The sequence below is a fragment of the Grammomys surdaster genome, unplaced genomic scaffold, assembly GCF_004785775.1.
Source record: "Grammomys surdaster isolate TR1022 unplaced genomic scaffold, NIH_TR_1.0 125430, whole genome shotgun sequence".
In the NCBI taxonomy this organism is placed as follows: Eukaryota; Metazoa; Chordata; class Mammalia; order Rodentia; family Muridae; genus Grammomys; species Grammomys surdaster.
The window spans coordinates 3859-17536 of record NW_021620297.1 but is presented as its reverse complement, the minus strand read 5'-3'; the positions used below and the strand labels follow the sequence as shown (position 1 = coordinate 17536).

General features: G+C 56.1%; 3 protein-coding genes across 5 annotated transcripts in view; 1 reads left to right on the top strand and 2 right to left on the bottom strand.

Annotated features, from left to right (window-relative positions):
- Spred3 (sprouty related EVH1 domain containing 3) overlaps positions 1-811 on the bottom strand; it is a 7149-nt gene extending 6338 nt beyond the window's left edge. The window contains exon 1 of the mRNA XM_028786239.1: positions 635-811. Within this exon, the coding sequence (XP_028642072.1) occupies positions 635-811 (177 nt within the window). The remainder of the gene's footprint in view (positions 1-634) is intronic.
- A 2234-nt stretch (positions 812-3045) lies between these two features.
- Positions 3046-6794, top strand: Ggn (gametogenetin). 3 transcript variants are annotated; one of them, XM_028786238.1, is made up of 3 exons: positions 3046-3272; positions 5548-5926; positions 6617-6794. In XM_028786238.1, the coding sequence occupies exons 2-3, from the start codon at positions 5631-5633 to the stop codon at positions 6732-6734; spliced, it is 414 nt and encodes a 137-aa protein (XP_028642071.1). In that variant the 5' UTR covers positions 3046-3272; positions 5548-5630; the 3' UTR covers positions 6735-6794. The 3 variants fall into 3 exon arrangements, with proteins under 3 accessions (XP_028642071.1, XP_028642069.1, XP_028642068.1); XM_028786236.1 differs by lacking the exon at positions 3046-3272 and adding an exon at positions 3420-3439 and having other exon boundaries at positions 4022-5926; positions 6617-6764; XM_028786235.1 differs by lacking the exon at positions 3046-3272 and having other exon boundaries at positions 3933-5926; positions 6617-6764.
- A 366-nt stretch (positions 6795-7160) lies between these two features.
- Psmd8 (proteasome 26S subunit, non-ATPase 8) lies at positions 7161-13084 on the bottom strand. The gene is made up of 7 exons (XM_028786203.1): positions 12685-13084; positions 11553-11625; positions 11330-11432; positions 9944-10109; positions 9053-9153; positions 8408-8519; positions 7161-7664 (listed from the first exon to the last, which is right to left on the bottom strand). Exons 1-7 carry the CDS (start codon positions 13051-13053, stop codon positions 7527-7529), a joined length of 1062 nt encoding a protein of 353 aa, XP_028642036.1. The 5' UTR covers positions 13054-13084; the 3' UTR covers positions 7161-7526.
- Positions 13085-13678: the final 594 nt, after the last annotated feature.

Sequence of the window (13678 nt, the reverse complement as noted above, 5' to 3'; positions counted from 1 at the left end):
CTTCTTCTTCTTCTTCTTCTTCTTCTTCTTCTTCTTCTTCTTCTTCTCTTTTTAGATAAGTTCCCACTACCTAGCCCAGGCTGGCCCGGACCCTTACAGTCCTATCCTGTTACAACATCCCTAGTGCAGGGATTAGAAGCATGTGACATAGGACTGCCAACCACATTCAACACTTCTAAGCAGACCCCCATAAATGCCTCCAGATACTTAGGGCAGACAAGGGCCAGCTTGGTTTCGGTCTCCTGGTGAGCATCCGTGAATAAGATGGAGCCAGAGGAGGATTCTGAGCAGAGAGGGGTCATGATGGGACTCGGGTGTGTGCTGGGTCTGGGTAGCTGTGGAACGGGGCCAGGGTTGGAGGAGGAGCAGGAACGAATGGGGCAGGAATGCCACTACCGAAATAGCCATGATAGAACAGCCAGAGAAGCAGTGGACAGGGGCTTCCTAATCCTCCCACCTCCCAAATCCCAGCTCTTAATTCACAAACCAGATTATTTATTCCAAATTCCATCCCACGGCCCACTTTGAGTCCCAGTGACAGAGGGACAGTGTGACCTCTCCTCGCCACTCCCTCCCCAGCCCCATCCCTCCTTCCCCAGGGCTCATCCCACTCCCACACCCCGGGGTGGCTCACTTTCTGGTCCCGAAGCCGCTCCCCGTGGATGACGTAGTGCCCCTGGCGGGCCCCCCCCTCGGGCCTGGCCCCTCGGACCCGGCATACGCTCACCTGGCTGAGGCCCCCGCCCCCCACAGGCAGCCAGCCCCCACTGGAGTCATCTCGGGCCATCACCACGGCTCGGACCCGCACCATGTACCTGGAGGAGGCAGGGAGGACAGAAACAACACAGGCCGTGAACTCTAATCTTGTTCCCGGTTTGAGCGTTCTCCCCAACCCTGCTCCCCTTTTTATCTCTTACCTCTGGATTTACCTCTCCCTCAAGCCCTCAGCACACCCACCCCTTGCCCACTTTCCTCCTCTATCATGGCTTCTTTCTTCTTAGTGACATCTTGCCCACCATCCTTTTTTGTATCTACCTTTTCTCGCTATCCCCACCTTTTCAGAACCTTCCCCTATCCCCACCCCAAAGGCTAGGTTTGCTACTTCCCCCCTCCCTACAACTCCCCCTCAACCCCAGTCTCCTCTCTCATCACAAACCCATAGCCCCACCCATTGTCCCCCCTCACAGCTGGATTCCTGCGCATATGTATTTTCTCTGGACCCATCAACTCAGCCTCAGTGACCCCCAACACTGCCTCCGCACCCCAGAAGCCCAGGCCACTAACTGGGTGAGAAACCCTGGCTTCCCCCCCACCCCTTCCCGGATTTATGAATGAGACCGGATGCAAAGCTCACTGAGTCACCCAGCAACCAGGAGATGGGTAGGGAGCAGAGAGAGAACCAGAAATGGCCAGAAAGAGAGGCCGAGAAGGAGATGGAGGCAGAGAAAACCAGCAACCGGCGACCGAAAAGATTCAAGGAGCATTTCATTCACAAAAATCAAGGCTGCTCCGGTTGGTCTCAGTTGCGGGAACCCAAGGAAGAGAGATGGGAGGGGAGATAAGGATCCATCCCCTCACCCCCCCCCCATCCTTCAGAAACATTTTACCCCGCCCCCAGTTTAGGGGATGTAGCCCTCCGCCCAGCAATCAGGATTACCGTTTATCCTCACTGTCCCTAGGCTCATGGACCCTGAAGTCCCAACCTTAGGAACCCCAGGCAACGAGTTCTAGCCCCCTCCCCCACCTGCAGGATGTCGGGTTTCCCCAGCCGTTCAGGAGGGGAAGGGGCGGCCACAGCGCCCCCAGCCCCCTTTTCTCAATGGGATGGGATTTTGTGAATGAGCAGTCACGTGACACTGCTTCCTTTGTCCGCCCGCCTCCCCCAACAACAGGTGAAGCAGGGAAAGAGGGCAAGGGTCCCCCCCCCCAAAGGCCTAGCTGAGGTAGGGCACTGAGATCTTGGGGTGTCCTATGTTCCCACACATCTATTTTCCCGGGGAGAGTAGTCATCAGAGTTCCTCAATGGCGAGGGTCTACGACAGAATTTTGTGAATGGGGCATCCTCGGAAGAAGTCCAGGACCCCCGAATGGAGATTGGTACCCCAAATGGCTACCGCGTAGTTTGGTGCCCCCACCCCTCTTGTCCTCCCAGCCTGTATCCGCGGGGCGCAAGGGTGGGCAGAGGGTTACGGCTGCGATCCGGGCTGCCCCCTCACCCTGGCAGGCGGTCTCCTCAGCCCCCCGCCCCCTCGCCACTCTGGGCACCTGCCTGGGAGGCTCCGGCCGGGCTCCGAGCGGCGGCGACGCGGCCTCCTCCTCCTCCTGTTCACTCCCGCTCCCTCGCAGGCTCCGGCGGCGCTGGAGACGGGCACCGGGAGCCGGGGCGGGGGGGGGGGGGGGGGGGGGGGGGGGGGAACCTGGAAGACGTGTGTGGGGGAGGGGGCGGCTTGGGGGAGGGGTAGAAGCAAGGCGGGCGTACATGCCCGCTGGGTCCTAGAGCCCGGCTCGGTCTACAACGAACATCTCCTATAGCCCCCATTTTCTCGGGACCCAGAAGGGAATCCCCACTTTGCCGCTTCTCTGGACGGTTGGTCCCTGAAGATGTGAGAAGGGAACAGAGATAGACCCTGGCCTCGGGATTCTAGAGAGAAGGTGGGCCACGGTCTGGGCTCTGAATGGGAGGGGCGGGATGCCTGGCAGGGTTCGAAAAGGGGAGGGGCCTAGGAGCCTGAGTAAGGAGGAGGTTTGGACGCTGAAGGAACTGAGAGGGTGCGTCACGGAAGGGGCGGGCGGGGGGACCTTCTGAGCCATCCGAGGGAAGACAGGGTCTTAGAAAGAGATGCTGCCTGGACTTAGCAAGGCGGAGCTTGGACATAAATCTCCTTAGTGGCAGGGCAAATAAGAGGCCCGAAAGGAGGAGCTACGTAGCCGTGTTTGCCATGGGCGGGGTCCGGGGAGGGGCTTAACAGAGAGGGGTGGGGCATTATAAAGGGGTGGGGCTTAATGAGAAGGGGCCTGCCCACCCACTATGAAGACGTTCCTGTATTTCTAAAGGTGATCCAGGTTCGAAGGGCTGCGCTCAAGCTGGCTCCCAGGGGGCGGGGCCTCGAGCTCGGGGCGGGGCCTAGATCTCGGGGGTCGTCCTCGCAGTCTCGCCCACTTGCCTTCACCCGCACATCCGTTCTTTTCGGTTATTTTCTGCTACGGCCGTTCCCCGCCCTGCCTTGGGCCCACGGGGCAGTGATCTGATCTTTGGTCGGCTGGAGGAGTCGGTGAGTGGGGTCCATTTAAGAGGCGGAGCCTGGGCGGAGCTTGAGGAAAGGGGTGGAGCCTAAGTTAAAAGCTGTCACAAACGCCAAGCGGGAAAAGTTTAAGAGGCTTGAGGATTTGCAGCTGGCTGAGAAGAGGGAGGGATCCAAATGATCGACAGAGAGAGTCGGTGGGTGATCGGAAGGTTAGGACTGAAGGACTAGGGAATTAATTAGACCGCAGTTCCAGGTATTTGTTAGGCAGAGGCGGACCTGACCCGGGGCGGGGAGGAGCGAGGATACGGCCGGCTGCTTGACAATCGGGGGCGGGACTAGAGAATGGGGCGGGGCCTGGTTTGACTAGCGTTAAGTGAGAAGCGTGAATTCATTGTTGGCTACTGGGCGTAACCATCATTACCCGTGTGGTTTGAAACTTTCAACAGAGAGGCTGGCGAGACTGACTCCTGAAGCCTGGAGATCCCGGGAGTGGCAAAAGTGTTAGGGATGTGATCTAAGCAGCCAAGGGATCAGGGTTGGCGCCTTTGTACATTAAGAAGTTAGATTCGAAGAGTAAGAACCGCAGCCTTGAGACCATGGGGAAGGGGGCGTGACCATGACGAATCGGAGAACTGAAGACTTAAGAGACGGGGGCTGAGAGAGAATACTGGAGGACAGGGCAGACCAATGCAGACAGGGGCAGTTCAAGAACAGCCTGAGCCGTGGAGTCCCCGCAAAACCCGCCGACTGACTGGTGGAAGTTTTTTTAACCACAGTCCCCGACCTTCTTCAAAAATGGGGAACGTGCAGTCGGAGCCGTCCGCGGGCGGGGGTTCCCGAAAAGAGCAGGCCTCAGACCGCGCCTCCGACTCCCGCAGGACGCCTCTGGTGGAGCCCGAGGTGACCCCCTCATCCCCTGCCATGCGCCTGCCTCGAGGGCTGGGCGTCTGGTTCCCTGGCAGTTCCGGGCCCCCGGGACTCCTGATACCCCCGGAGCCCCAGGCCTCATCCTCGCCCCTACCCCTAACCTTAGAACTGCCCTCGCCAGTGACACCCCCTCCAGAGGAGGCGGCTGCTGCGGCGGTGTCCACACCACCCCCGCCCCCCGTGGGGACCCTGCTGCCCGCGCCATCTAAGTGGCGAAAACCCACGGGCACTGCAGTGCCTCGGATCCGCGGTCTTCTGGAGGCGAGCCATCGTGGTCAGGGTGACCCTCCGAGCCTCCGCCCGCTGCCACCGCTGCCCCGGCAACTGACCGAAAAAGACCCGGTCCTGAGGGCCCCAGCCACACCTCCGACGTCCCTGGAACCTCGGAAACAACTACCACCAGCACCGTCGACTTGCGACCCGCAGCCCCCGAGCCGCAGAGTCACTCTGGCCTCGTCGGCCACAAGCCCTACAGAAAGCCAGGTCAGACACAGCAGCGAGGGTCAGGCAGCCGGGGGAGCCCACGGAGGGGTACCTCCTCAAGCCGGAGAGGGCGAAATGGCTCGGTCCGCTACTTCCGAGTCTGGCCTGAGTCTGCTGTGTAAAGTCACCTTCAAGTCGGGGCCCCATTTGTCCCCCACATCGGCCTCGGGTCCCTTAGCAGCCAAAGCTTCACTCGGGGCCGGTGGTGGTGGTGGTGGAGGACTGTTTGCCTCTTCTGGGGCCATCTCTTATGCTGAGGTCCTGAAGCAAGGGCCCCAACCTCCTGGAGCCACTCGTCCCTTGGGAGAGGTTCCTCGTGCAGCTCAGGAAACCGAGGGTGGTGACGGAGATGGCGAAGGGTGTTCTGGTCCCCCTTCGGTGCCTGCTCCCCTTGCCCGGGCTCTACCGCCACCCCCTTACACCACCTTCCCAGGTTCAAAGCCCAAATTCGACTGGGTGAGCCCTCCTGATGGCACTGAACGGCACTTCCGATTCAATGGGGCTGTTGGGGGAATCGGGGCGCCCCGGCGGCGCACGACCACGCTCTCAGGGCCTTGGGGATCCCCTCCACCAAGGTCAGGTCAGACACATCCAACTTCAGGGCCGCGGAGGCCCACACCTGCCTTGCTGGCACCACCCATGTTCATCTTCCCAGCGCCAAACAATGGCGAGCCTGTTCGCCCAGTGCCTCCAAATCCGCAGCAGATACCTCCTCTGCCACCACCACCGCCCACACCACCAGCCACGCCACCACCGGCGCCGCCACCCACACCACAGCCACCAGCGCTCCCGAGGACGCCGATTCTGGTGCCCCGTCCGCCTACTCCAGGCCCTGGCCACTTAGAATCAGCCTTGGCTCCCAGCCCTCCCTCCACTTCATCCCCGACTGCAGCTGCCGACCAGGCCCCAGCCCCGCCTCCAGCCCCAGTGACATCCCAAGTATCAGCAACCACCACCGCTGAGCTGTCCCCGCCAATGCCCCAGCCCAAGATTCGTACACGCAGGAACAAAGGTCCCCGGGCGGCCCGGGGTGTTATCCGTGAAGAAGGGACTTCTGGAGATGGCCCTCGAGAACCAAACACGGCTCCGGTGACTGACAGCAGCAGTGGAGGGGGTGGCGGTGGTAGCAACGGAACCTCCACAGCTGGGGCCTCTAACAAGGGAACAGCAAGGCACTGGCCACCTTTCGAGGTGCTTAATTCCTGTCCCTGCAAGTGCTACTGCCGCCATCAACGCCGTCACCGTCGTCTGCCACGCAACGTATCTGCCTGGTGAGGGAGATGGAGTGGGAAGGAGAGGGCACACTCCAAGTCCTGCACTCTTTACCCTGGATGTCAGAAGATCACATGCACTGGCATCTTGACTGTGGGCTACCCCACTAGTTACCTGGATCTCAACTTAGCTGAGCCCAGGAGCCCTGGCCCTTCACTGGCCTTAGCTCAACCCCTCGGTATTCTGGATGCCAAGCTGACCCTCGGTCTTTACTATCTGTAGCCTCCCTGCTGGCCTGACCTAGCCACTGCCTCGACCCCACCCTGGGGGCAGTAAGGATGGTTTATCAGAGATGGGGAAAGGAAACAACTGTTTCTGGAACCTGAGGGTGGAGTAATAAGCCCCCAACTTCCCTGGTCCCAGTGAAACTCCGGTGTTCTATACCCGCACCCACCTAAGAGACCAAGGCTTTGGCCATTGCTTTACCATGGGGGAGTGGGGGTCACTGCCCCTTCTCCACCTTTGCTATTATACCAAACCCCTGGGTTTGGTTGCCGGGCCTGGCTAGACAAAACCTCCTTTGGGGGCTTAGTTGAGGGTCCTCACACTCTTCCCCATTCTATATGGATGTACCTCTGCCCCCAAATGCCCTTAGGAACCTAGGACAGCCTTCTTGGTTGTCCTTATGCCCATGGGGGAAGTGAAGTCACAGACTACACAAGACAGACCCTGTCAATTCATCTTCCCAGGCTGAGTACACCCACCAACCACCTGAGTGAGCCGCCCTGGGTAGCCACCGTCAAGCTGGCTGGCTCCCTAGTAGCTGGCCTGGAGCACTACGACTTACAGGCCACCCATTCTACCTGAGTGCAACTGCCCAACCCCCTCTGCCTCACCCTCCTCGACAATAAAGTACCCAGTCTACAAGCTGCCTAACTGTCCGGTACCACCAAGGGACGGGCGGGAAGGCTTCCTAATTAAGGTGGCTGGCCCAGGGTTGGGGCCTTGTTCTCCTTCCTACTATTAGTGCTGTGGCGAGCCCAGGTCATGGGTCACTCTGGAGCAGCAGTGGGGACAACCAACTGGACAGCTTTCTTGAAAACCCCGCAGGTGGCTTGGCAAGACTTGCAGTTTCCCAAGAACTTCAAAGCAAGAAATCGGCTAGTAGGCCAGTCTGGTCTAAGTTACAATGTCGGCTCCAGGAGGCCAGACTGGACACACCCCTATCGGGGCCCATACCACTTATTACAGAGGGCTCAAATGGTAGCCCACAGACAAAATCAGTTTCATGTCTCATTTTTAAAAATTATTTAATCCATGGCCAACATTTTTTAAAAACTGAGACACACGGTGCTTCACTGGAATCTAGTCCCCTGGCCCAGTACCAAAAGTGCATCCACAGCTGGCTAGAAGAGTCCCTCAATCTGGGCCTGTGCTCTCCTGTGGGCCACTGGGCATCTATGCTTAAAACCCAGAGCAATGAATGGCAACTCACCCAGGGAGCCCAAAGGCCCCCCCAAACTCCCAAATTCTCCAGGAGCAATTATCTCCGCCATCCACTGGGGAGACCAGGGCCCATAAGAGGTTAATCTGCCTTTATTGAAGGCCAGCTTATACTGGGTTTGTTGGACTAGCCATATCAACTGCCCTGGCCGAGGCTCAGACAATCATCTCCAGCTGCCGGGCATACTCGATGACCTGTTTGGCCAGTTCAGTAGAGGGGATGGTGCTGTCTTCTGGCTTCTGCTGCTGGCTGGCAAAGCTGTAGTAGTTGTTAGGGCCCAGCACCCAACCTCGCTGAGGAAAGAGAGATGAGAAATAGGTGGGTGACCACACAGGCTGCCCTCACCCTATGTTAGAAGCCACTTCCCATTGTACTGTGCTCCTTTTGTCATGGACTGTCACTAGGCTGACTCTGTGCCTCAGTTTTCCCATGTTTGAGATGGGTACCACAGCCATGTTCCTCTATGGATCTACAAGACTTACAAAGCCTCTGAGCAGAACCTGCATTTGGTCCACAGTACGAAGCTGGCCGCTGCCTCCATCACTCCTCACAATATCCCTCTGACAGTCTGCTCGTGAGTTTGGGGGTCTCAAGACCACTTGGCCAGCCTGAGAACCTCACAGTCTGCTCTTGCCTCTTCTCCTGCCTCCTGGGACACCAAGGCCACTGTGGCAAGAGTCAACATCCCTGGAGGCACTGCTCCACTCAAATGAAGCAGTGTAGCCACTACCAACAAGTTGCTGCTTCTAAGGAATTCTTAGGGCAAACTCAAGATGCAGAGCGTTCCTTAGAGCTGGGGCCCGGTGCTGTGCTAAGTCCACACGTGTGTCAGACTCTCTCTATGGGAAGGGCAGCGAGCTCAGAGAGGCTGAGCCACCTGCCTGGAGTCTCACACCCGGGTTTAGTCATGGGCAGTCTTTGTTTTGCTGGTGTCCCCACAGACTATCCACACAGTGCACTGACACTGTTCAGACAGGAAACAATACCCTCCATCTCCCACCCTGATCCGCGGTCCCTTGCCCCACACCCTAGCCACCTTCTTGGCATAGTCTGTCATCTTTTTGGGTGTGCTGAAGAAGAGGATCCGGGTAGCCTCAGCAAACAGGATTTTCTCATAGGCCTTCTCAATGCATCCTGCGATTTCATCCCTGTGGGAAGGTAACAGTTCTCATCACTGACAGACAACCTCTCAGATCGTCTTCCAGTGAGTAACTCCAGTACTGAGGGCTTAGAGGGAAGGGACTAACTTGACCAGTCACAAAGCAGGCCAGGGCCAGGCGGGACCCACAGCTCAGTCTCTAAGGAAGTCTTTTCACATAGGAACCGTCACAATGGATGAATGAACAAGAGAGCTTTTCTGCATGCCTGAAGCACCACAGAAACCAGGGGTGGTGGTGCAAGTTTGTAATCCCAGCATGCAATGTGGAAGGTGGAGGCAGGAGAAACAGGGTCATGGCCAGCCTTGGCTACATAAAACCCTTTCTGAATCCCCCAGTCCCAGTCACGGCTGGGAGGGCAGCTCAGCAGCAGAGCACAAGGTTCTGATTCAAGCCGTAGAGCAGGGAGAGGGAAAACACACTACGAGAAACACCAGGGCGTCAACTCCTAGGAAGCAGGCAGTGTGGCTGGCATCTAGGGGACGAACAAGGACAGGAAGTCTGGGGGCCTGGACCCCACATACCTGATAGTATCCAACAGGATGTCAATGAAGAAGGTATAGCTTTCAGCAGGGATGTTCCCCTTCGCCAGGAACACCTTGTTGTAGCTACCTTCCATGAGGTACTGCCAGGGCCAAGGAAGAGGAGGAAGAGGATGGAGGTGGTGGCATAGGCTTCCCTGCTCCCTTAGTGCCTCCCAATCCCTGCTCTACCAGAACACCCTTTGCCACTTGGCCCACCCATCTGCAGTAGACTGGGCTCCTCCTCTTCCAAGAAGCCCTACCTGGCTTCCACACTCACCCTGCAGCTCCTCTAGACTGGCGTCTAACCACCTTCTCTCCCATCACAAGGGAAGAAAGATGTAAACCCCAGCTCCCACTCCCCATACATGCAAACTGCTGCCCCCACCTCCCACATGGCCCCCCTCCTCACAACTTAGTCTTCTGGAGGCCTCAGTACCTGACACAACTTCCCAACCTCAGCTCCCACGGCCTCACCCTGGCCTTACCGTCTTCTTCTACTGTCTTCTTTACTGTCCTTTACTGTCTAACTAAGGCAGCAGATTTGAGCTTCAGGACACAAACCGCCTTTGCCAGATGACCTCTTAGCCCTTCAGGCCCTCTCTGACCCCTCCCAGGCCCAGGTCCCCATAACACTTAATGTCCCACACACCACACAGGTGACTCATTCCTTTGGTACCTCTGCCTCCACGCTTCACTGACTCTAGATTGGGTTTATCTGTTTCACTTGCCTTAGCATGAGAACCTACCCTGGTGCCTGGCACATATCTGTTATGCTGGTTAAAAGAGTTGGTGGATTGAAAATGGCTGATCATTCTTCCAGGAAACCCCCCCAAAGTCAGAACTGGTACCACCCACCTGACCCAGGATCTCCCTTCCCCTGCCCAGCCTCACTTGCTCAAGGGACACAGGGTGTTTGATGTAGACGTTGGTCTGGATGTCCTTGGCAGGCAATCGTTCTAATTCTGTGTGGAACTCTGCCACTCGGTTCTGAGACAGCAGGAAGAGGAGGTTGAGGCCCAGGAGCTGGTGCATGTAGGCTGACTCAGGAAGCTGTTCCCTGTAAACCAGGGAGCAGGAGGGGACCAAAGTTAACAGGCACTAGGGAGCTAACCAAGCCCCTCATCTACCTTCCAGTAATCCTACAACTACTTGCAGGAGTTCAGACACATTAGGTACAGAGAGGCAAGAAAAGTCACAAGTCACATGGCCAGAGCATATACGGACCACCGTGAATCAGCCCATTTCCCATCTGTTAACAGCTGTCACTAGGTAGCCAGACCATAAAGGCCTGTTCAGTAAACGTGAGTTAAATGGTCTAATCTAAGTAAGTAAGGATAGTACCCAGAGGCTGGATACTCAGTAAGCAGAATGTTTCCTTCAAGTGAACAAAACTTGTGGTTCAATCCCCAGCACTTCATAAACAAGACATGAGGGTGCACACCTGGAATCCCAGCCACTAGGAGGTACAGGTAGGAGTATCCGAAGTTCAAGATCAAAAGGGCTACTACACAACTGAGTTCTCAGCCAGCTTGGGGCACACAAGACATAGCCTCAAAAAACAACAGCTGGGTATGGCGGCCCATTCTGTTAATCCCAGCACTCAGGATACAGAGGCAGGCAGATCTCTATGAGTTCCAGGCCAGCCAAGGCTACACAGAAAAAAAACCAAACCAAAAACACAAAGAAAAAAAACAAGAAACCGGCAGGGGGCAGCACTACATATACTCTTTAGGCATCTCAAACAAAACAACCAGAAAATTGTGAAGCAAAGTAGCATCCTATTGGCTGTCATAGATATGTCAGCTAGAAGGGTAACACGAAACCACGCTGGGTAGTGGGGACAGAGTGTGGGACTAGATAAGGGAAAACAGATTGGAAGGGCTGAAGAGATGGCTCAGCAGTTAAAAGCACTAGATGCTTGAAGAGCTCTGCCCTTTCACAAGGTCCTGAGTTCAATTCCCAGCTCCCACGTGGTGCCTCACGACCATCTGTAATGGGATCGCATGCAATTCTCTGGTGTTCAGACATACAAGCAGATAGAGCACCCAGATACATGGAAATACATCAATCAAACTGTTTAGAAACTGACAGAAATAGACCACACAAACCCAGTCTCAAAGTCTCTAAGTTAATCTTCTGGCCCTCTGGCTTCTGGGGACAGAGCTCAGAACAGCAATGGTTCTCAAGTGAAGAAGCCAACTGGAAGGAGTCAGAGAAAAATGAACTACCAAGAACCCACCCCTACTTCAGCCCCCTCCCTAGAGGGCCCAATCTCACTTGTAATCAAAGTAGTAGCATTTGAGCTGGGCCATGTAGCGCTCGAAGGAGGGAATGTCCTTGCATAGGATGCTCCACTGGGCCCCAATCTCCAGAATGTCCCCTGTGAGTAAGAGAAGAGGAGCTCTCAGGTGGTGGCTGGAATCCCTCCTGGGATCAGCACTGCAGTCATTCCTACAATGACCCAGGCCCGTCACCCTCCACCAACCCTAGTGACACTCACGGGCCAGAATGAGCTGCTGCTTCGTCAGTTTGGTCCCCGTGGTTGGCAGGAAATTGAGCTCCAGGAGAACCAACTGAGGGGGAAAGAATGAAGAGATGACTTCAAAGATTACTTTCTCTGGACTTTTATGTTCCTACTTGAAAAGATGGAACTTACATGCACCCTAACCCACACAACTGCTATGAGGATTAAGGGACCCGGTACTTGTAAAGCATTCAGCACAGGGCCTGAGAGCACAGAGAGTACCAACTGGATTACGTCATCTTAAAAACATTAGTAACTCCACTAATGCCTGACCCAGTGGAATCATGGCGTGGGGAGACGCCCATGACCTCCATCCTTTCTGTTGCTATTTTTGGCTTGTTTTAGGTTTCTGTTTTGTTTGAGACAGGATCTCCCTAGGCAGGCCAGTCTGGTCTAGACCTGGAGACCCTGGGGTGTCAGCCTCTCAGGTGCGCGGATTACAAGTGTGGGACATCATATCCAGCTAGGATACTGAGTTCTGGGAAGATCTACTCCACCACAGTCTGCCAGAGACGGGCTAAGGAGGAGTGTGGGGCACTAATTTTTCCCCTTCTGCCAGTCCAGCCCAGACACCATTCCTTAGTAAACGTTGGAACCTAATCCGTATTTCGTCGTTGTAGTGTTATTATTGTATATACTTTGAGACGAGGTCTGTGTAGCACTAGCCTCCTCGAACTCGCTACTGAAGACCAGGCTGGCCTTCTATACACCTGAATGTGTTTACAACCGAAACCCACGCTCTTCTAGATTCGTTATGGCCTCAAAACTGTTCCTGGTGCAGCTCGTCACACAGATGTCTCCCACCCTCTGCTCTCTCACAGCTCACCTGGGCTTTATCTACCACACATTCCCCTCGACGCCTCGTCATCCCAGCCCGATTCTTTCCACCGTCTCCTCATTCGTCAGCTGTCTGATCCCACTCCTGCCTCCCTCCAAGTACCAAAGCTCGAACCATCTCATTCGACTCTGCCAGAACCAGTCTTTCCATCACTCTCTCCCCACCGGCGACCTGATGGGCCGGACTTCGCTCTTCCCATTCCTCGGTCCGCTCTACCAGCCCTGCTCTCCCGTCCGTCTTCCCTCCTGTACTAGGACCCGGCGATCTTACCTTCAGGCGGCCCAGCTCTTCCCCACATTTACTAAGATTCGGGCTCTTCCGGTTCCACTCATCCTTGAGTTGCTCGTACATGCCGGCCGCTGCCTGTAGGATCCCGCCCGAGGTGGCCGCGGGCCCCGCGCTCGGGACGCTGGTCGACCCGTTCACCGTAGCCGCCGTGGCCGCCATCTTCCGTGATGCGGCAAGCCGCCGACCTGACTTACGGCAGCAGCGCCGAGCGACGGTCTCCCGGCGGAAGTGAGGCCGGGAGGTGGAGCCCAAAGCTGGAGGCGGAGCTACGGCTGCCAGCTTCTGCCGGCCGCGGGAGGAGCGCCGCAGCTCTCCTCCGGGCGCCTTCGCAGCCCGGCCCTTAATGAACATGCCACCGCTCTGCCTCTGCCGTCATTCAAAATGGTGAACGGAAGTCGGTTTGCTCCAACCGAAAACAATACCCACAATGCCCCGCCCATTCCCGTAGTCACCATGGCGGCCCTTGCTTCGGCCTGTGGAATTTCCATCTTAAGGGTACCGCCTCCAGGCCGAGAGGTGGCGATGTGGAGCCACTTGGAAGACTGTCAGATGTCACTACGAAGAGGACTCGCAGGTGGGATTTAAAATCAGGGTGCTTGTGTTGGTCAGAGCGTCATTCTCCCACATTTTTTATTTTTCTCGGACTCTTTAAAAAGATTTATTTATTTTATGAGTGTGCGAACACTGTCACTGTCTTCAGAGGCACCAGAAGACAGCATCCGATCCCTTTATGGATGGCTGCGAGCCACCATGTGGTTGCTGGGAATTTTAGTCGGGACTTCTGGAAGAGTAGTTAGTGCTCTTAACCACTGAGCCGTCTCTCCAGTCCCCTTTTTTCTTATTTTTGAAATTAAAATATAATTACAGACAGAGCTTTGCGGTTCACGCCTTTAATACAAGCGATTGGGAGATAGAGGCAGGCAGATGATCTCTGTGAGTTCGAGGCCAAACTGGTCTACAAAGTGAATTCCAAGAC